The sequence below is a fragment of the Malurus melanocephalus genome, unplaced genomic scaffold (assembly GCF_030028575.1).
Source record: "Malurus melanocephalus ecotype Western Australia unplaced genomic scaffold, MMel_1.1 scaffold_101, whole genome shotgun sequence".
NCBI lineage: Eukaryota > Metazoa > Chordata > Aves > Passeriformes > Maluridae > Malurus > Malurus melanocephalus.
Window position 1 is genome coordinate 1068777 of NW_026623333.1, and position 23933 is coordinate 1092709.

Below are 23933 nucleotides of genomic sequence, written 5' to 3' on the forward strand. Positions count from 1 at the left end.
TCATCCCATCTGCTGCAGTGGGAGAGCCACATTATCAAGTGCCACGCTGAACAGACATCAACTTCTGAAGTACAGTCCAGCTGAATAAATAACACAGAAAGTTAATAGCCAAATCCTTTCAGCAGCAGCAGTGCTCTGGGAACCTGATTGGAATTTGAACATTTGCATTGATTTATTTTTTTTTTTCGATGTTACCAGCTGGGAGTAAGTGCTGGAGAGGAGGTACAGGAGCAGCTCTGCAGAAACAGGAAYAGCTAGAGAAGGATTACCTCCTAAAGGATTATCTTTTAAACAAAGAAAAATTTGGTATAYTGCAAACAACTAACTCAAATCAAAAGAAACAGATTAATCCAACAGGATTAGCAGGTTAAGGCTGCCCTGTACTTTAATGTCCAGACACACAGCTGAGGAACGTGAATGGTTTTACTTAGATGATTTTATTTAGTKGTCAAACACCTTGTCATAGTCCAAAATAAGAGCTGCCTTTTTAGTTAAAATAAAAAGTCTGACAACTTCTCCTGCAGCCTCACAAGCGACAGAGTTCTCCTGTCTTTTCAGAGCCCTTTCCTTTACCCTTACATATGGAAGCTCTGATCATCGAGTCCTTTTAACTCCCGCCAGGAAGGAAGATTAGTCGCTGCCTCTACTGCTCCTGCGCTGGGAAATTTCCAGAACAGAGCTAAAATACTTCCCTCTGCGTGGCAGGGGAAGTCACTGAAAACTGAGATCAGGCTCTTCATGGGTTTGTCTTTCCTGAATTGTTACCACTCATGGAGATTTCACAGCCACAGTGCTACAGTAATACCAAAAGTAAAAAACATTGATCTACTATAATAAAACATCCTCCATATATTTGAAAGCAATACAGTGGTATGCATTTGAGCATTCCTGCCTTACTCGTAGACATGTTGGTAGCATCTCTGACCTGCACCAAAGATTTGTATTAAAATCCACGTGACTATTCTGGCAAACAGAGAAAGGTAAGTAACCAAGTTTAAATCATAAAAATATTTTTTTTAAAAAGTACAAAGATAAAGCCCCATTCTTTTATTAAAATTCCTTTTGACTCTGTTCTAATATTTCAACATTTCTTTTTAAATTGTTTATTAATCATACATTTGGGATTCCCCTTATGTAAATTAAAAAGCTAAATACTTAAAAACTCAACACAACATAAGACAGTTCAGCTCCTTTATGTTTTAGTCAGCCTCATACCCATGTTAGCCTCTACCCTGACCTAGAGGTGAAACTGAATTCAGCAGCAGTCACAAATCTTGCCTCTTGAGGATAGGAAAGATTATCAACGTTGGTGAATTTTCCCATACAGTAAATTTGTATTTCCAACTTCTGAATTTATCACATATTCTTTTCTAACCAATTAACCCCTGCATTGGTCCAGAATATATTTCATGTTTACTTAAGAAAGAATTAAGMATTAAGCAGACTCACCTCCTCCACCTCCAAGAAGGCTGGAATTAGCTGCAAGAAAATCAAAAAGGGAATTATTAGCATTGACCTTCCTAAATATGCATGGAACCAAAACAGAAGATGTTTCACAAGAGGTTTTCCATTGTTTCAATAATTTTGCTACTCTTCCTTTACCCAAAAACATTTAATGCAAAATCACTTACTGTAAATTGCAATCACGATGTTTACCTTGATGATATCTTTGAATATACAAGCTAATAAATAAAACAATAATACAATTACTAAAGTTAATGCATTATGAATAGGTTGAATAGGTTATGAAATTACAATCTTGCATTTATAATTTTRTAAACCGTATTCCTTTGTGATTACCAAATTAACTGAAAATTTTCATGGTAGAGAAACTTAAATAGACTTTGATGCAACTTTTGATTATCTCTCCTTRTTTCCTATGCCATGGGACCTTTGGGAATGACAGTGAGAAATCCCGGCCCCATTTATGTAAAAGGGTTTGTGCAATTAAGTTGGGATTTCCCTCAGCAGACTTAATTGACTCAGCACTGCAACCATCCAGCTACCCAGGCCAGAACTTGATAAATCACTTATGGAAAGCAATTTTCAGAGCATGGTGATACAACATGGTCCTTCAAATTAAGCTAGCACAATTGGAGTCATGCCAAATATTTTCCTTTCGCTGCCTAGGCAGAAACAGAAGGAAAGCCTAAGCTTCTAAATGTGCCCTTTAGATGTGTGGGAAACAAATCCTTGTCATATCAGAATAAAGATAAAACACAACATAAAAGCAAGAACATAAGGGAGAGACACAGGTATTACTTATTGTTTCCTGATGAGTAAAGAAGAGATACCTCAAACCATGCCCTGCTCCAGGGCAAGGGTATATAGCAAAACACACAGAATAAATTAGGTATTTTCTTTATGTTATTGTTTATATTATTTTTCTCTGCTTCCTCAATAGAAGTCTGTAAACAGCCAACTCCCTGCTGTTGGGTTTCTTTCTTCATTTKCTTAAGACTTTACATAAAATTGACAATTATCTTTGTTTTCTTCTTTATCACATATTCTCCAAATGCTATTTGACTTAATATCCATTTTCAGCTCAAACATTTGCAGCCAGCTTTCCTTGACACTGCAGTAAAACTTCCTTCCTAAGAAAGCCATGTTTTCCACCAAAGTACCATACTCAAGATCTGTGATCTTTAAAAATACCTCTACATTATCCAAAATACAATGTTCTTCAAAGAAAAAAAAACATGCAGCTTTATATCCAGCATAGCTGACCATATCAAATCAAACCAAACTAAGTTACTCRTGCTAGGATTACTTGTTCCTACAGTCAAAGAGGAATCATCAAAACCAAGACCTAGAGAGATGTTCCTTTCTCATCCAAGTCTGGTTCTATTATTCTAGAACATTAGATGAAGGAAAATGGGGCAGATAATCCTTGTTCCTGAAACAAAGTAATTTGGAGCCATTTTCAAAGAAGGGCTTGTCTGGCAATGCAGAAAGGTTGGAGCAACAGGCACAAAATAGAAAACTAAAAAATAACAACACGGTCACCTATATGTGATGAACATCTCTTGCCTATCATCTCTATAAAGTGCCAGCAGGGAACAAATACTGCCATGTACATATTGCCTTTGACAAAGACATAATGATGGTAAAATAATAAATGTGTGAAGACATGGTGCCAAGAATGTCAATCTTGCTATATTTACCTATTCTTGSCCTGACTGAAATTCACTATTAAACAGAGAAATAAATTAAAAGCAGCCTCATGTATTTTTATAGCTATTTCTGAGGACCTCCTGTAACAGGTACCATCACTTTAGGTACCATCACTTTCCCTGCCATAAAAGGTGCTTGTCTGTAACAGGAATCAGCACAGCTCTTATCAGAAGATACTAAAAGGAACAAAGTATCATCCCACTGCCATAAGCCTGCTATTCCAGCTCATTTTTTGGCACTGTAGAATACACCTACAATTACACTATTCTAATCCTTACATGAGTCATATTCTAGGATTTCAGTTATTATGTTCGAGAGACTTGAGACAAACAGCTAAAACCTGTTACCAAAGTTTCCACTGTTAAAAAAGTTTCTTCGGATACCCAGCCAACATCCCCATTGCAAACTTTYATTCAATGGCTTCTCAGAGAATTATGTTTCTCTCATTAAGTCTTCCTGACAATGTTCATCTTTCCGATACTTTCCAAAAACTTCTTAATAACATATAAYATAAGTCAGCACCACACACTTCTCTATAGAAACGCAAAAACAGTTCAAATAGATTTTTGGCTGCAATGCATCTACTGCAGCTATTGAAAATGCAGTAATAATYCACAGGCACTCTTTTTTAAAAATTTTGCTTGCATAATAGAAGGAAAATTAAACCATTGCCCTATGATTTCAGGAAACAAGACTGAATTATATTTACAGTTTCTTTTCTAGAACGATAACGTGTCACCCAAAAAGCAAGAACTTCTCAGATATTTCAGGCACTCCCTGAAAGGTTCACTAAACACACCTCTCYTTCCATCTTTGGGAAAGTCTCACCACTACAGAAGTAACTTGTCACTTAGCACCTAATGAATATTCTCCCACCCACAGGTCAGCACAGCCCCACGGCTGCAATCACATCGTATTACGTTGGAGCAAGCATGGCCTCTTCTCTCAGTCCTTCTGTGTTTATCTGCAGCTGCATTTTGTCCATTGGTGATCCCAAACCATCAAGTCTTGGAAAACACTTTGGAACTGCTCCTGCTGTGAAGGTTTAACTATGAGTAGGTGAATGAGCAATCAGCAGAAGGTCCTGGGAAGCTTTCAACCTCCAAAGCTGCCACAATCTGAAATGCCCCCCAAGTTACAGCACTGCAACCCTCACTCAGGGCATCCCAGCCTCAGGCACAACACCTTATAACACATCCTGGAAAAGCTGTCCCACCCCTGGCAGTGTCCCAGGCCAGGCTGGATGGGGCTCTGAGCAACCTGATCTAGTGRAAGCTGAAGGTGTCCCTGCYCACAGCAGGACAGCTGGAAAGGGAGGATCTTTAGGGTGCCTTCCAAGCACAACCACTCTATGATTCTATGRTTTTAYGACTGCARATTGTAAATCCATYGTGAGTAACCCCTTGTCCTTATTTCTTTTTTTCCAGAGCTGCACAAGATTTGCAAGTCATAGGAGACATAGGGTGGGAGGAATAGGAAGACTGAATTGCTACCAAGTCACCAAGGCAAAGAAAAATAAAACAAACAAGCATAAGAGGGGCTCCAAAGAAATGTGAGGTAAAGGATTCTTGCACCTCATTTCATTCCCCATATCACCCTTTCACCCTGACCTGCCCAACCTCTCTGAAATTGCCTTCTTAAAAACYACAGTCCACAATAGTTTCTTGGACRTTAACTCTGAAAATCTACTCACAATACAATCTTGAAATATTATTTTAATATCCACACAGAGTGGTGAGGCAGYCAGCAGACTACAGACTGCCTTGTCAGACTGAAATACAGCACACATTGATAGGGCCCACCCAAAACATCACTTGGTGACAGCCCTCAAGAGGCAGCAGAGGTGAGAGTTCATGTCATTGTAAATATTTTTCCTACACCAGTATCACAGACTTCAATTAAAAAAAWATATTAAAAAAAAGGAAGTTAAAAAGCACCATACCTGTGGACTAGTGGTCCTGTGGTGTCCTTTAAATAATGGCTTCATGATACAAATTACAGCACTAGAGATGCTTTGCATCACCACTACTTTAAAAGGAGCCTCGAATGCTGCATTTTGAGAGAGATCTCATCTTCACAGCCTGCCTCAGTACAGTGAACAGAAATACATCTAGAAGTGATAAGATGCCTTTCAGCCCTTTAGTTCTGGGTTTCTTTTTAATAGGGACATTGGAACTACTAGCAGAAAAAGTATTTCTACAAAGTTCAGGCTCATCTAGAAGAAAAAATCCACTCTAAAAAAATCACTTCAACAAAAAAACCAGCATCTAATCACAGAGGATAACRATTTAGCCCTTAATGGAATGTTTATGGCCCCAGAAATTCAGTATTTCAAATGACCTAAAACCTCAATGGACTAGATATACATKCTACTTAACAGCTCCAGGACAGCCCTACTAAAGCAAGCCAGTGAACACCAGTCTGTTGTACCCAGAGAATTCAACTTTTGCTTTAAGAAACAAAATTCTTTCAAAATAACTAGTGTGGGGAGAGAAGGGAAAAAAGTAAATAAAAGGAAAATACCTGGAAGGATAGAATTTAAAGTAAGCTTGGCTGCTCATTATGGAATACCCATAATGAAAGCTCAGGTTACTAATATGTACACATTTTAGTAATTAATATACCATCACATTTGACAAATAAGAATTGGACATGAACGTTTTAACTCTCAGCTTTCTTAATAAGTTACATTTTATCAGTTTCCAAGACTTTTTTGACTGCATAAGCAGACCAGAAACTGTTYTTTTCCTCACTGTTCTCTTTACACCGACATTCTTGCCAAACAGTAAGGTTATTTGAAATTTTGATGGAAGCATTGAATCCTGAAGACATTCACTTCAAATGAAATTGAAAATCTTCCTGTGCTGCTATCCAGAACATACAAAAGTGAAGAAGGATGTATCTCTGGGTTGGTTAAACAGGCATTTGCAGGCACAGAATTATTTTTTCTGCTGTCAATTCTGAGGAATTTAGAGAATAGGAAAGATGTGAATGGCAATTTTGTGACGTCTCTGGAGACAACACACTTTTAGCTTTGTTAACAACATAGCTGAATAACTCTGGTTACTTTTTGTTGGCACATACACATCTGACAACAATTTAAGAACATAAATTCTTCTGGGAGCATGTCTTTGTCAAGWATTAATGGCACTAGTAACTTAAATTGACATCTATGTCATGCAGCCATGCATCTGTCAGTATAATAAAAATATACTTTTAAAAGATTAGTTGATATTATCTGACTTTGGCAGCAGATGTTTGAGCTTATTTTGATGTAAAAAAGATTGAATATTTTTGTCAATACTTTCTAATTGTGAAATTTATTCAAGGAGACATCTTTATAACTGGCAGTATTGTAAGATGCAAGACATTCTATTGCCTCAGACACCATTTTTATTCATCAATAAAACATCATAAGAGGCAGCTGGTGAGCAGAGTAAGAGTAATTTATGGAATGGGAAGCTACATTTCTTCTACGTGTTTTGTGAGACATCCTTACCTGTCACTGCATTTCGTTTCATCTTCTCTCAAGAAAGCAGAGAGGAACAAAGAGGAGTGAGATAACAACCTGCACCTTGTACATCCAAACATTTTTAATGTGAGATGTGTTTGGGTGACTTAAAGTAAAAGCTTTAAGCTTAAAGATCATGAAGTCATTTTGCAGCAGGTATAGTAAATAAAACACAGTCACCACTCCATTTAAAATGCTTCCCTGCATACAAAGCAATCAGGAGAGGTAAAATACCATTATAACAACAGACTGGGCCAGACTGGCAAAGTTATGTCAGTGTCTAATGATACAAAGCAGAGACTACAAATTAGAAAACCATTAGGCCTACAAAATGACATTGACTTAAAATATTTACGTAACCATACCCCAGAAATACCTCCAGAATACAAGTGGAACTATTTTCAGAAGATTTCTACAAACAAGTTGCTCCTCTCCAGGTTTGCTTACTTTTAATRTGTGATTAAGAGCACCTCATACTCTCAATACATACTAAAAAATCTCCTCTTCTTCTGCCCATAAAACTCCTCTGTCAATAGGAGAAAATGTCTRCCTAGTCTCATTTTATTATTAATAGAAAGCACCAACTTCAAGCTCTCTCTCTAAAAGATCCCTAGAAGCATGATCAAACAATTCAGCTCATGAAATTTCCATCATCTTCATCTTAGCAAAACTGATGATGTGGGAGACTACAGAAGGGATTGAGTTTTCCATGTCTCACCTTTTTCCAGATACTGAAACTACACAGTACAACTTTCTCCCACTTTAAAGATTAAAAAAAAAAAAAAAATCTAATGGAAGGCATTGTGCAATTAGAAACACAAGTTTTGTATTTGGAACCAATAAAAGAGGTTTGTGGATCATTTGCAACAACCTGTGTTATTCTCTTCCCCACTAACAAATTCTGTACAGAGAACAGATTTTTTAAACTAAGTTTGCCTATCTTTGCAAATAAAGCAGTCATCATCTCGAATTTCAGACTTATAAAGGGTATTTCATAGGTAGATTAAGGGGAAAAAATAATCAGCCTACTAGTAAGTGCTCTGGAGTTGATCCTRTCAAGGAAATTGCCATCACAAAATTCTGAATTCAATAAGGAAACAATAACTGTCATAACGTCTCAGTTATTTTTCTTCTAATACATTACCAACTCAATACCTGATGTGCATTTATGCAAGAAGGTTATTTTAAAAAGTTATATATTACATCCATTAAGCTTAATCAGCCATATGCAAAGCATCTCTGAAATCTGATACGAAGAGTAAAAAAAAAAACCACCAAATACACCAAAGCCAATGCAGGCAAGGCAGCAGTCAGCAGCACGGGACAGAAATGAGCACACAGCTATCAGGTTGACATTTTCCACTTGGACTAATCAGAGGCATAACTTCAAAGCAGAGGGAGCAAAATGACAGAGTTTTTACCATACAGTGAAATACAGTAATTGYTTTAATGCAGGGTGAGAGAAAATTAACAGAAATTGAAGTTGACTAACACATCCTGAGAAAAACCCGTGAGAGAAGGAGCTTGGCCCAGAGAACTTTCTAGATGATGCTGTATAAACTTCCACATGGACTGGTATTTATGCTCCAGCTTTAAAAGAAGCCTAAACTTTGCAGTAGCCTGAGGACTCCACCAAAATTGCTTCTTGGTGGGGAAGTCAGACAACCACAACAAAAAATGTAACTTAAAGGAATATCCCAAAAACCAAATGAACTTGTTTTTAAGAATGGTCTGAAACRCAACTCCACAAAACATTTCCAGGTGAAATTTTTGCAAAAACARCAGTTCAYACTTTCCTACAGTGAAATTCATCCTCTTCATACCCATCCAGTGATACCAATTTCAGCTAGACAGGAACATCTATTCCAAATCAAAAAAAGAAAGTGATGCAAAAGGAGAAGGATTCCTGCCAGTGCCTCATGAAGGACAATTAAAAGAACTTGTTTGATGAGGCTGATCTCATCACCAGGAGGGAGAAGATGACAGACTTGTTGAATCAGAGGCTGCAGTTGGAAGGGAAGGAGACAGAAAAGGCTAAAAGGCTGGTCAGCACAGAAAGATCCATGGCCATGTTTTTGTGTGAGCCCCTTTGCAGAAGCCATGCTCATTTTCCACATTCCTCTTSTTCTGGCAAATATCAGGAAAGCAAAAACCRGTAATAATTTAATTCTAAAACACARGATGATAAATGGTMACACACACACTACTAGATGACAAAGGGAAAGAGATAAATTAAGATTTCATCCATTTTGCATGTCAATTTGTGGTTTGCTCAGCCACTTAAAAGTTGCCTTCTAGATCATGAAGGTATTTTACAATCTAGCTGAGCTGAAATGTAAAGCAACAGGAACTTCTTTCTGGGTAGAATAACGAGGGCAAAAATATTCAGGTCTGCTACAGCCAATTCTTCATCACACAGTTTAGGCCATTTGTGTGGTTTGTAAATGTAACATTAAAGGGAATCAAAGTGCTGCAGTAGATAATTAATCCATTTAAGTCGAATMATCATCAATATTTAAAAGCATATGCAAAATAAACTAAGAGGYGGTCTAATGTTCAACCAGCACAATTAGAAAAATAGTTTTGGTAGTAATTATTTCAAAACAATTAGCAAAATTTATATAACTCATGCATCTTCCCAGTATCCCAAAAGTACTAAAATRTGTCATCTGGAAAACAGGGGGAAAAAAAATCAGAGTGGCTTTCTTAGCTTTTGTTTGTTTTTTTGGTTTTTTTTTAAATATAGACAGGTCTGAACCCCACAAAGTCTACCTATATCTTATGAGCTTTCTCCTTTCTATTTTTAATACATTGGTATTGTACTTACGGTGAAGCTAATCACTAGATTTAATTTCAATATTTTGCTACAAAATAACTGCCTAATATTTGACTTTGCTAAGGAAAATGTCAGATTGCAAAAGGCTTTTATGAAGTAATAGTAACCTTCTGAAAAACAAAACACAGTCAAAATATGAGGAAAACGAACATATTTCAGTCCTGAAACATTAATATTCAGCATTCAGGCTTCGAAACGATAAAAAACCCCTAATTTGTTATGAAATCAAAGGCCACTGCTGAAAAGAATTTACCTGGGGCCTTGTCTTCCATTTTTCCATGGGGTAACCAGTAGGAAGCGTTTCCCTGTGGTGCAGGCACATCCCACACTGCTCCTGGTTTACTCACAGGCAAACCAAGCAAGGTCAGTCACRGCTCCAGCTGCAGGGCAACCTCAGCGGGTGCATTTTCAAGTCAAAGCAGGACATGTCCACACCACTGTTTTTTCTTAGGGTATTAACACTCATGAACAATATTCAGTTTCTAAAAAAGGAGGAAAAAGGCACATCTGATGTCCTACAAAACAAAAACAGCCCCGGTGTTTTGGTTTGTTTTGTTTTGGTTTTTTTTCAGCTACACAGACAAGACTTCACTTGCAAAATTTGCCTCCAAGTTAGAGGAAGGCAAGGTGTTATTGCACTGTTTTTGCAAGAGCAGCCTGGAAGGAAGATTTTGACAATGAATTACAAGCTCCTGCAAGCAWCTAGCACAGACATGTAGGAGCTGAAGAGCCTGCAAAGCACTGCAGTAAAGTCTGCTTTAAAATGTGTCCAACTGGGTGAGTGCAGCATGCTCTGCATATGAACGTGTTGCATCACCTCTCTAATGATCCTTTCTTTATAYAGCCTGAAATTAGAAGTAGCTCCCACTGTGGTCAGTGGGAGCCACATTACAGAAGAAACAGAGAATCTGGTTATGTATTTTAAAGTYAGGGGAGTGCTGTTTTCAAACATAGGTCCAAACTGTTCCTATGAAGCAAAATATTTGTATAACAACAGTCATGTGTTCCTTTGTGAGGCAAAGTGGAACTTAATAATCTCCAGGAATAAGGTAAAATATGGACTGGACATCATACACTGTCCCTAAGAATATTGTTCCAAATATTTCTGTATCCTGCTGTCAAATATACTATCCATACTTTATCTTAACTGTCTGTTTCAAAAAGTTACAGCCTAAAAAAAAAATCTTGAGAAGACCATAAAAAACAGTAAGAATAAAGTGTAGCCATCAACTTACTCTATCAGAGACATCAGAAATTGCCTCTTTTRTGATAAAAGTAAGTCAGCTTAGTCAGATTGATCATCCTCTCCATTTTACTGCCCCTGGAACGTACAGTCCATGACACATCTTAAAAAGGAGAAAAATAAACTGAAGTTTGAAAAAAAATACTGTTAGCTGACCATTTTCACATTCCCTGAAAACTTCAAAAACTCTATTGAAGAACTTTAAAGAAAAGGAAGATCACAAAYAATCACAATGATGGGGAGTCCTGTAGATATTTTCAAAGGCATGACAGAGCCATGAGCCCAGATGAAATCCCTGGCAATGACAGATTTTAGCTTGTAAGGGACAATTCTTTGTTCCTGTCAGTTTGTGGAGGGTTTCTAATCTTTCCTGGCTGCAGATGCTCACAGTTCATGATTTATCTCAACAACCATCAGATCAAACAGTGCTGTGTGGTTACCTCCCTACCAAACAGTGCCCTGCACCCCATTTCCCAGTCATCACCTGTGTACCCACTCCTTGGGCTCCCCATGGCTGCCTGACAAATAAAGCAATGATTTCATTTGTCATACTCCTAAGATCCCTATTTCACACTAAGATTACAGGCACTTTAAATGATGAAAGAGATTAAAGTTATTATCAAAAAAATTTGCAGTAAACAGGCAATGTTGTTATAAGGTTGTGCATTCAAGCAGGTAGTGTCTGGCAGAGGCAGCAATAAGGCTTTGATGAAAAATTTACTGAGGTTATGCTGGACAAGGAGCTTTCATTTTCTGTGAAGCACAAGAGGAGGGCAGGAGGGCAGGATGTCACACTGTCAACGCCGATAACGCYGTGCAGACAGAGAAATAATCATCAAGTTGCAACACCTAATCAATAACTTCATCATATAGGCACYGCTGGGTCATCCTTAGAATTTCACRTCCTTGCTTCCTGCTGCTTCCACTGGCCAATTTAGATATGGAAATGTTGCCTGTATGAAGCAGGACTCATGCTACCTTGTCATCTAGCACCATTCCTAGTTAGGCAACTTATTTCCATAGTCTAAAGGAGGTGAGACTTTTGGATGCAGAACACGTGTGGAGGACTGATTTCCCTGCACAGCCAACGACAGGCAGGCACTGTCCGGTGGCAACGTGGGACATTCTGTGCTTTGTGAGCCCAARACAGATGATGAATTCACCCTCTGGTGGCAAAGAGGTTTGTGGTTCATTTACCATCATCACCACAAGCACTTCCACCACAAATCCTTCCAGCCATAACCACTACCCAAAACCCCAAGAACTGCTCGTACTTGCTATTTTTGCTACGATTTTTTTCATTGCTTCTAGTCMCAGTTTGCCCACTGATTCAAGAGTAGTATCAGAATGTAAAACAAGTGAACATATTTCCCCCTCTGCCTGGGCCACAACTCAATCACAACTTGTTTTGTATAGCCTACAAAATATTCTGAGAGTTTCAATGAAAAGGACTGTGGCTCCTTGAATCAGAGCTTAGGACTGAGAAAAACAAAGAAAAATCCTACCAGTTATTCCRACAGATAAATAAACCGAAGATAAATTGGGGAAAGCTGATTAATCACTTCAAAGTATGYTGCTCCTTTTTTGTGCTGTTACTGAGCATTTTTTAAGTGTTGCTTAAATAAGGACTTCTATGCTTTAGATTCACCAATTTTTCTGTAAGGCAAAAAGGGAGACAAATACATGTAGCCCAAAAACCCCACTGGGATGAACGTTGATTCAAAAACCATGGTGGTCCAAGTTGAATCATTTTCCTCCAAAATGTCACAATACATAGTCCATCTAGAGCAACATTCTAAAGCCTTCCTATCAATGAGATGATATTTTAATGARTTATTTTTCCTTCCAGTCTTTACCTTGAGGAAAAAAACCAAAATCTTAAAGAACTCCAARSTTTCATATAGACCTTTTGAATCCAGGATTAGCATRTAACTCCCAGTGGTCTATTCCCCATCTAGGAAACACAAACAGAGATGCATAATCTAATCTGTACAGAGCAAACACTTCATTTCACTATTCTAATACTGCTAGAGTGATTTATGAGGTAGCTGAGTACTTCTGAAAAATGTTCTAAGAAAACAAAGACAAAATTAGGCTAAGYACAAATGTTATTTATATGAATACAGAGACCAGTAATGTCAAAGTGTACTACAGGCATCTTATGCCATRTATAAGCACATCTGTGAGACAGGTAAAGTATGTTTTTATAGCTGTTCAGAAGAGAAAAAGATGAATCATCTTTTATWGCTCTATATAAAATTACTTTTCTAGTGGCAATTAATAAAGAGAGGCCCCAGAACACCAGTCACATGCTCTAACCATCAGGGAGACATAAATTAAAGGACAATAAAACCCCCCAAACTTTAGTGAATATGGAAAACAATGTTTTCCCTTGAAAGGTAGCCACATCAAYCCCACAGTCTATATACACATTAGCAAAGAGATGGCTCAGTGGAGCTGGAGAAGATCTGCTGTCCCTGAAACATCAGGTGGGGAGAATGCAGTTGGAATCCCACATGACTAAAACACTGCATAAGTTTATGGTCATTATTTGCAGGAAAATATGTCCTGTTATTTTTCATAATGCTGATATTACTCCTACCAATATCTGTAAAACWCACTAATGGTCTCAAAATGTTACCAGAATATGACAGAGGCAGAAAAATCCACATATGATCTGGCTGGAATAAGGGACTGCACTGGAGCACAGCTCTTTTTTTTCCCCCAAAGTCTCAGGCAGTCTTTTCTTTATACTTCAAACAAATTAAATCTACTGCAATTAATGATTATAGTTTTGCCTTCAATCAGCCCATACTCCTCTAGGAAATTAACTTTGCTATTAAAAGCCTAAAGGCTGGAAACGAACCTAGTTAGATGAGTTTTACCTCATCTGTATTGCCTGTGTAATCAAATGCAGTTTCCCCACCAGTTTAATTCTAATCAGTTTAATTACTGAAAATTACAACGAAAAAAAACCCTTACTTCTCACAACAGAACAAAGGAGAAGAGCTACATGTGGTAGCAGACGAGAACTGTGTGACAACACTTTGACCCTGCATATGAGGGAGAGGAAATGACCAAAAAAAAAAGACAAATTCCAGTATTCCTTAGACAATGGCTATCAGACTGAGGAAATGGAAACAGCAAGCTACAAACCAGGAATAAAACTCAGCACAGGCTACTGCCAAGGTGTGAAGGTGGAGGGAGGGTTTGTTACTTCAATATTGCAACACCTTGATTACGCAGGACTTGTGTAGATTCACTGAGTCTTAATCTGTATTTCCTACTCAGTCTTTTGGCCCAATATAAAAGWCTTTTTCCTGTAATATAAAAATAGCAAGATGAAAGGCATCTTAGGCAAGTCTGTTAGACACACATGTCATTACATAGAAATATTTAGAGAGAAAGTACACGTTTCCTTCACCTGATWTTCACAGCAAAAGTATTTCTTACTGTTACAAAACTCCCTGCTTAAATTATTTCATGGTATGCTTCTCTTACTTCTTGCCACAAGAAAACCTCCATGCTGRTCAGAACAATGGAAAGCAATATAATGCCTTTATTTCTTTTGAAACACCAAAAACATAAAACAAATCCATTCTTACATTGTATCTATTTTCCATTTCTCATTTCTCCTCTTTGTCCATAATGGCTTTGCTGTCTACTTGACAATTCTAAGGACCTCAATCAAAGCCACTTTAAATCTTCTCCATCCAGATGACTAATCCCAGTAATCTCATTTAAACTGCTAGTTTACATTCTACTAATACTGCAAAGCCATCCGATCTGTGCAAGGAAGGGGTCGGAGCAGGCTGGTGACTCTTACTGGAAGACATTGAGATCCCTGCACAAGCAAAACTGTCATAAATCAAGGAACAGTGCTAGTAAGAGAGATACTGCATTTAAAGGTTTAAAAATATTGGAACAAGTTATTTTCTTTTTGCTGAATTCACCAATCAGCCAGCCCTGCATTTTGGAATGTAAACTGAAGAAAAGAGAAATTTTGTAAAACACAAAAATTTGCAATCCTCCAAAAATGGAAACTTGTTAAATTCAAGGCAAGTTCTTAACTAATTATGCTCATGATCTTTCAATAATGGAAACTGGGGGGAGGCAGAGGGTAGATATAATATCACAGAAGYACTTATAAGCATCCTGGAATATTCACAGAAAGGTGAACTAGATAGACTTTACCAAGAGGCAAACCATGCATGATCTTAAGAGAAAAATGTCGTGTGTCCAATAAAAAGGGCATTTTGCTGCAAGACGAGACACATGCCTCTCACAAGGGCCCCCTCTGTGCCAAGATGTCTGCAGCCATGAAGTCTTTCACAAGTCCCTCAGTTTGTAAAGAGCTGCAGGAAGCAGCAGSATCTCTGTGAGCAAACACACCGAGCCTTTGTCTGAGTCTGCAGGGCTCTCCTGGACTAATCAGGGTCCAGATAGGAACTCCTAGGGTGGAGAAGCTTCATACTTATGTTAAATACAAGTCACTCATTCACTGCCTTTGTTTAAAAACATCTGGCCTTGGACATTTTACAGGCTGTAATGTGATTAAGCATATCTAAAAGAACAACAAATCTYAATCAAAGTTMAAAAAAAAAGTCCTAGACGAAGATAAGATGTGCACATATATCCCTATGCACTCCCAATTGTTTTAGCACAATTAAGAGGGTATTTTATAAAACTCCTTCTTGAGTTTTGCCATGACTTTATTCTCTCCAATTCTGAAAGGTTCTGACTTTTGAAGCACTGGAGTGAATAAAATGGGGAAAGAACTTCAATATTCCAGAAGCATGGATCTAGTAGCTGATGTTTTTCCTTACCAGCTGATGTTTTCTTTTTCTGCTGCATTCATGATAAAATTGTTTTTAAATTTGTTCCTCTGCAAGATCAGCAATTAGAAAACAGAGGAAGAAGAGAGGAACAGAAGAGAAATAAAAAGCAAACGAGAGCACAATACCCAAAAAAAAAAATCTAACCCCAAAACAAAAACAAAAGGAAAACAAACAACGAAAAAAAAATTTTAAAAAAGAAAGAAAAAAAAACCAGCCAAGAAACAACCACAAGAAAGCAAGATGTAACATAAAGGCAAGACTGTAACATAAGATTTGCAATAAACCCTGTCTCTTTTTTTTCCCATGAAGATAAACCAATGCAGCTATACTTCAAATTCACATTACACATTTTAAGTACACCTTTATGAGACTTTTTAATTATGATTATAAAAACTACAATAAGTCCTACAAAAATCAGTTGTACATGTTAGTGGGGGATGCACTTGAGCTTAGGTCTCTTTCCTGTAGCAAACTGAAGAAGACTCCACATGAACTGCATCTCGCATAGCAGGATCACACAACTGCTAGAAAGGCATGACGAGTTCCACAATTACCACTTAAAAAATAATCTTTAAAAGAATAAAACTGTATTTGTTTGAGGCATCTAAGATAGGTCTTTAAAATGAGGAAAAGGAAGCTGAACTGAAATTGAAACAGTCCACCTTAGTTTTGTAACAGGATATGAACATCGGCTCTATCACTGCCATTTCACTGAGGCTGAGATTTGAAGTGTGTAACGAAAYAGCCTTTCATAAAGACAAATTCACCCGCTGGTGGGCCCAAAGGAACCTTGGAAAGAATAAAAGCACTTAACCTGCATTTCCTGATATTCAAAATCAATAATACTAGAGGATGACCATTTGGAAGCTCGAATCCCTTTCGTGTAACCTACAAAGCTCCCGTGGGATCCAGCCAAAGCTCGGAACCGCCTGGGAAGCTCTCATGCCACAACTGCCAMGAGGGTCATTACTGACTAAACAGCCAGGCTTAAAAAGATTAAATTCCCTAATCTGAGAAATACCGTTGAAGCAGAAGACCGGATAAGTCCTAAGCATAGTTTCAGCAAACAAATCTTGCAGCTCAGCAATTCTAGTTTTTACTGTAAGGGATGTTATGACAGCTCCACAGTGGATTCATTTTTAAATAGAACTTAGTCCCCTCTTGCATCCTCCAAAACATCCATCAYTGTAACTTCAGCCCTTTCATAATTTAAATGAATAATCTTCAGCTCCTAAGTACGTCTTTAGTCTGTTTTGACAGACAAAATTAATACCTCCTGCAGTTACTGTTGGAAAGTGCTAGAAGCCCCAGTTATCAGAAGCTCTGACCTTCCCCCTGCAGCCAGTTATTCACATTGTCAGGCAGCTCCCACCGTGGCTAGGAGCAGCCCAGTTTTATGTATCTTTACGTCATTTATTATGTTATTTGAGGGTTTTGCTTATTTATTTAGGGGTTTGTGTGATTCTTGGGGCTGCCGAGTGCAGRGCCAGGAGTTGGACTTTGATGATCCTTGTGGGTCTCTTTCAACTCACGATAATGATTCCATGCATTCTAGTTGTAGTAGTTAATTTTAATCAATGCATAATTTCTGTCTTGGAACTTTTGACCTACACTGAGCCTGGAGATCTAATGAAGGAAAAAAAAATAAAAGAAAAACCCAACAAGGCTCAATTCTCCACCTTTCCAAGYCTCTCTGAGTCCCCAGTCACAAACCGTGTTTCTAGCCAGTAAAAGAAAATGAGTGCAGGAAGAGCAGTAATATTTTGATACCGTTGCCATGGTGTAGAAGTATTATTCCATAYAGGAACTTTCACTACATTTGTCATCAAAATCATATTCAACAGGTGAAGCAGAAGTGCAGGCATGGGAGGCATCAGACCCTGACAGCCAGCAGCCTTGAGCAGGGTTGATAAAGAGCCAGCAAGCTGCAGCTGAATYGTGCATTACTTCCCAAGGTAATTGATAAAATGGTTAAATTGGAAATAGTGATACATGTTAATAGTGATGAAAACAGGTTTTACCAAAACTAATTAGGATGCTTGGTAAATGCATTAAGAATACTTTATTAACATCATCTATTTAATAACAGACTACAATCATTTATGAATGGTGCTGCATTCACATGTGAAAGAATTTCATTTAAAAATACATTGAAAAAGGATGACATGTTCCACTTTAACACATTGCTTAAAAAACTCACCAGAAGGAGCAAAATCCATGAAAGAAGATGCAAGATATTGCTTATTCATGGGTTATCTTAAARTCTGAAAACTAGAGGAAAACTCACAGCATCCCTAAGAAATCTTTTTTTAAATTATCATCTTTTATTTTGTTACACAAGAAATACTTTGAGAATTTGCTCAGCTGCAGTTAAAAAAGCTGTAACCATAAATTCTTTACAATATCATCTACTTATTAAATTCATCATACTGAAAAAAATATTAATTTCTTTTGGTGAAAAAGAAAACTCTTAARACTTACAGCAGCTTTAAAAACTTGCAGAAACACATTTTTTCCCATCTGGTATTCCTCTCTTCTTTCTTCCATTTTATTGTTTTTATAAATGGCTGTATAGGTATCTCTAGAACATCGCATTGAGACACTTTTATTACCATTCAACCGCCTGATGATTTTACGTTCCATGATTTACACTGGGAAGAATGTAATAGCAAATATACATAATGACAAAAAATGTTTGCTAAACCGGCCAACTGCAACTAATGCTGCTGAAACCACATGGGCAGAAAGCAAATTGGGAATTGGTAAATGACAGTGTTTGGAAGATTAGATTTCACAGGGTGTTCACAAATAATGATTTATCATAATGTGCTGCTCTTCTTGGCTCCCCAGGTGGTCATCAGTCTTCCTAGAAAGCAAGTTGGATGGAGCCACTGAGCTTCCTATCCTATGGAGCGAACCCCCTCTTTTCTCTGATTCTATGATGGATCCAGTTAGCTTTAGAYCTATATGCTTTACAGCACTCCCACCATGCATATTCAGGGCTGGAAATGTGCACTCTGGAGAAGATTAGGAGACAGCTGGGAGCAATTTTCAAAATGTGGAAGCATAAGAGGCCCCAGTGGTTTGGGAGCACATCAACATGTTCACTTTGGTACAACACAGTAGGAAAGCCCAGGCTTTCACCCACAGTAACACACACACAAATGCAGTGCTAGAAATGCAGTGAATCCTCAGCAGAAACACACAGCAGGCACAGTGGGARGATTCCAGCACTCGGCAGATACTGTCACAAGTAGAAATACATGAGAGACTGACTCGGAMCAGGTCTGCATCCACAGACACAAGTTAAAGCAGATTGTATGAACATAAAGCAAGCAGCTGTACTTTCACTTTGCTCATGACATCTCTCTGGCCTGGGACTCCTGAGAGGGATCGTCTTCTGTGACCATTTTACCTTTCTATCACTGCAGTTATCTTTAAATAAAGACAGTTGCCAAAAAATCCACAACCTGAATTGAAAGCATTGAATTGAAAGCAGCCCTTTGAAAACTGCTACTTCTGAACAAAGAAATAACCTTGGGCCCGAAGAGGCATTGTAATCAGGGGCAATACGCACTGTTTGTCCAAGATTTTCTACCAGAGACAAAGATGTTGTCTCCACCATTTTCTTTCATCTTGCCTCAGCTCTCATGCCTCTGATATSCCACTCTTGGTTTCCCTCCCCCTTGACCTAACCCCTACATTTCTCCCCTTCCCAAGGCTATACACATAACATTTTCTCACAACCACATCATCTACAAATACTTCTTCTTTCTTTGCTTCCTCTCTCAGCTGCCTTCTACCTCCCCAGGTTTATGCTGCCCAACCAGTTTATTTTTCTTCACCCCTCTGCCCCCCCTGCTGCTCTCCTGAGCTGCCCTCGGCRCATTTGCTATCCAGCTTTCCACTGYGAGATGACATTTTGCCTTTCAGTTTCAGCACATGCGGTTTCCAGTAACCGGATTAAAGGGACTTAAATTGGAAAGAAGGCAAATATGTAAACAAGCAGCTATGAGGTATAAGTGCCTAAAGCAGGTTTCATTCAAGCAACATCCATGTTTGAGAAAATAACCCTTCTTTTCATTGCCCCAATAAATATTGCCTGAAACCTYCCAATTATTTTCTGTCTTTCAGGGTCGTTCTTCAATAAAGACACCTCTACATACTCCTGGGTAAGTCAAGAACAATTTCAAATTCAAATTAATTTATCAGGGCTCTCTCTTGAGAGGGAACRCAGCTGCTAACTGGAAAACCTTATCTGACAGCCTGGGAGTTAAAAGGTCACAGAAGACCAGGAAGTAGCTGATTGAAGAATAGCCATTATCTTTTCCTATGCATTATGGTATTTTTTTTCTATCAAAAACAAAGCTCTTAAGAATATTCTACCGGACACCATTTTGATCATTTAAAATTTGTCCTTTGGTGTCTTATAAACGTTGGTAACATAATTATGAAACTTCAAAAAAAGATGTGTTGTGGAATGATACTATTTGTTGAGAAACAAGTATGTAAGATATAAATGTATATACGCACTTTTAAGATCAGATATTAAGGCATTTTTCAACAAGTCAGATGTAAAAGCCAAAAGTTTCACTTACCAAGATTCATCACAAATATTGAATTATTAAACAAACAACCTAAATTGGATATTGAATACCACAATGTGGAAAAAAATCTTCCTTCCCTTGAGACCAGACAATTTAATCAGCCTACAGGAAAGAAATACTGGAAAAGTTAAATTTAGTGCTCAGTGAGTACTATTTTAACCTCCCTGCTTCACCAAGATTTAAGATTTGTCTCAGAAGAGTTATCTCTTCCCAAATTAACTTTACTCTCCTCATCCTTTCTTCTACTTGTTTATACAATTAACAACAAAAAAACCCCCAAAATCCTATATCGAAATTAGATTTCTRCTGTAGTAGGTCAAACAACACTCCYRCTYCTGCCATTAACTRAAAACTAACTTTTARATTAAAGCCCCAAGTTTTTTAACTTATGACCATTTGTCTTGATTTTTATTCTATATTTYCATGATGGAATGCCGATGGCAACTTCTAGGTTCTAGCCACAGAAKTAGACAGTGGAAACCTGAATTAATGATGGAATTGGAGGCTTTAGTACATAAATTAACCCTGCCAGTGTCCTGCCACTTGCTCTACAGGAACTTCTCAGGGGTGAAGTTGGGCTCTGTTACTGTGTGCGGTTAGGATTATAAGCAATCTTTAAACCAGAAGTTTAACACCATAATACATCATCTGGAAAGCAGAGACTGAGCAGTTATGTTTGAAAAATAATTCCATCTAGCAGTCCTTAAATAGGAAGGCAAAGAAAATACAGAGAACAGTGTAGCTCARACCCTGCAGAAAATGGCATGCACAGTTTAGCTCCAGGGAGGAATACRGTCTCTTCAGCCATTCTAAACTATCTCCAAATGCCACAGCAGATCTGGTGAGAGGATGTCAGTAGAGCCTGGATACTCAAACACACACAAGCTCTTCTGACAAAAAACATGAGCAGGTCTTACTAAGAGGAGCTTACAAACTGTGGTTATAGGAGAAGCAGTCTTTCCTGAAAGGGAAGTCCTCAGGAGGCTCAGTTCAAAGCCACCAAAACAGTTTCACTACTTTCAGTGGACATAAAGTGGCCATTTTCTCCACAACGGGGAAAATCAGGATATTTGCCCCTTAAACAAACTATTCAGAAATAAAGCTGTTGGGATATTCTCCACAAAAATGCTACGTGTGAGAAGAATGAGACAAATTGGGAGCAGCTTGCACAAACAGGAAAACGCAGTATTCTCCAAATGGCTTTCCAACCACTGGCAGGCAATTCACAGATCAGGCTGCACTAACTCYTGCTTTCCACAGCAGTGTCAGTCCTCACCCACTAACCACGGCACAAAGGACAATACACAAGTCACCCTAACACAGTGTTTGGCTTGTTTGCTCTGCGCAGGATTTTGCTGGCCTGAGTCATTCCTTTACAAAGTTTAGTCCTTCCTCAGCACTGGTCTCCAATGGTAATTGTTCCCTCGATATGGTTTGCATGCTGCCCATCAGGATGTGGAAAAGGTCATTAGAGCATCTCAAAACTAAAAAGCCAAATCACTGGCAAACTCACTCATCTTGTTTTCTCCTTTTTCGTTTTGCTAACTTTACATAGCAAAACATGGCAATCCCAAGCACCCTGGCCTCTGAAACCCCAACACTGATCAGAGCCACAAAGAGCCATAATGAGGAACAAGCCATGCAGAAAAATCCGATCAGTAAAAGGTCCAGCCAACCTTCAGCCCCACCTCCACCAAAAATCCACCAGGTTCAGTCAAATATACAGAACAAACAACAAGCATCAATTGTTTTCACCTGAATGCTAAGACTGCTGGAAAAAAAATTAAAAAGCTTTAAAAGTTCAACTGTAGTTATTTTTGGTTTTGTTGTTCCTTTTTTACAGGATTAAAAGGGGAAACCTTTGGAGTACTTGAAGCACATCATCACTGCCCGTTTAACAAACACAAAAAGATGCTTCTTGCATCTGRCAACAGCAATGAAACAACCTCAGTGGTTTGAAACAAAGGTCAAATAACCGGGAAGAAATAGCAAAGCATTAACTAAAAATGGTGCTTTACACATAAAACTACAGACAATAGAAAGCATTAGCTGGGTGAATTCCTGCCTGACATCTTGACTCTCAAAAAGCATGACTTTAAAGCCTATGAATTTCTAAACCACTACCTCTGAGAGGCTTAGAAGGTCAAGGACCATTTCTCTTAATACTATCACAACAGCTTCATCCTTGTCAATGGAAAACCTGCTGGTTGACTCATCTGCCTAAGGAAGAGATGCTCAGGTGCAGGGCAGGCTAGACACAGTTTTCCAGAAAGAAAAAATATTGTGGACCAAAACAAGGGGTTTGATGGCTTGTTTTGGTTTCTTTTATTTACATGGAGATACAGTGAAGGTGCATTTCTTCATGTTGCTTAACCAAAATACAATGCCATGCTAATATCCACCCAGGCAATTCCAAAGGGAATATCATTTCTAAGAAGTTGCAAGCATCTTTATTTTAGCAGCCACATCAGCCTTCCTAGGAAACTGCCACTGTCCATGTTGGTTGGTTTGTTTTGTTCTTTTTCATTTGTATCTTTCCCTTCTCCTTTGACAAGGAGAGAGGCCGGTGCTCCTCCCTTCTCCCACACCTGGGATACTGGTTTGCAAGAATATATTCCAGAAGCCATGCTCCTAACACTGGTCAAAAGCCTGCTTTCTAGAAGTATTTACAATATTATTTTAAAAATATTCTCTTGTTATTAAACACAATGTACACACTTAAAATAAGACAGTGGAATCCAACTCGGGTACTTAAAAAATCAATTAACTTCAGCGACTCATTATTTAAGAGTTGCTATATAAATTATCACCTAAATCCCATCACAATCAGTGGAACTTTATTGAGGACACCTCAGGATTATCCAAAGTGGAATTCRGAAATTAGACAAAAGTTAAGAGTGCAACTTACACACATAAATAGTTCAGTTTCCTACACTTCAACATACAATATGGAAAACATACCAGTCAGTCTTAAAATCTCTCTGAATAAAATGAGTAAACACTGATTGCCAGAGAATGAGCAACTTTTACAAACAGATATTCCCCCATACTTTCACAGCCACTGAGGATGATTATTCACACAGACAATTCTAGGAAATCTATTTCAGCATCTTTTATTATGGACTAAAACTGAATCCATGCTCTGTAACAATGGAAAAATTGTTAACAATATTGCCTCTAGAGAGGGCTGGGTTTGAGTTTAAGACTCTAATTAGCTGGTTTTCCATCACACTACTTTTTGCTGTTGGCTTCAGTGCTATCAGCTGTAATTAAAAACATGAAGTATTACAACCCGCCTCCACAAATCAATTCCTAAATCATTGCAATGCAAGTCATTGTCCAAGTATATATATCTTAAATATTACAAGTGTTATCTCGGCTACATGGGCAATCATAATTCTCCTCTGATTTTTCTTACTAAAGCAGCCCTGCCTTTCCAATCCTGAAAATATAATACTTAATTGCCTGTGTCAGACTGAGCGTCGCTGCTGCTTCTGCCACTAACCAGAGGTCTGAACAATGGTTCTAACAGACTGCCAAAAATTGGTGTGGAAAATCCCCACTCAAAAATTATCACTCAAAATAAAAGAATCACAGCCTTCTAAGTGTGACCATATTGCCTGCTCCTGCACCAAGAAGAGATGACAGCATCTAGGGACAAAGCAGATGACACTTTAATCCTTGGCAAGTGCTGCTGGACCACTGTCTGCTGCCTCCAGGTTGC

The 23933-nt window shown here is 38.2% G+C and overlaps 1 protein-coding gene across 1 annotated transcript in view; it reads right to left on the bottom strand.

Moving 5' to 3' along the window:
* Positions 1-23933, bottom strand: part of MACROD2 (mono-ADP ribosylhydrolase 2) — an 809981-nt gene that overhangs the window by 627089 nt on the left and 158959 nt on the right. Inside the window, 1 exon segment of the mRNA XM_057369011.1 lies at positions 1450-1479. Coding sequence (XP_057224994.1) covers positions 1450-1479 — 30 coding nt within the window.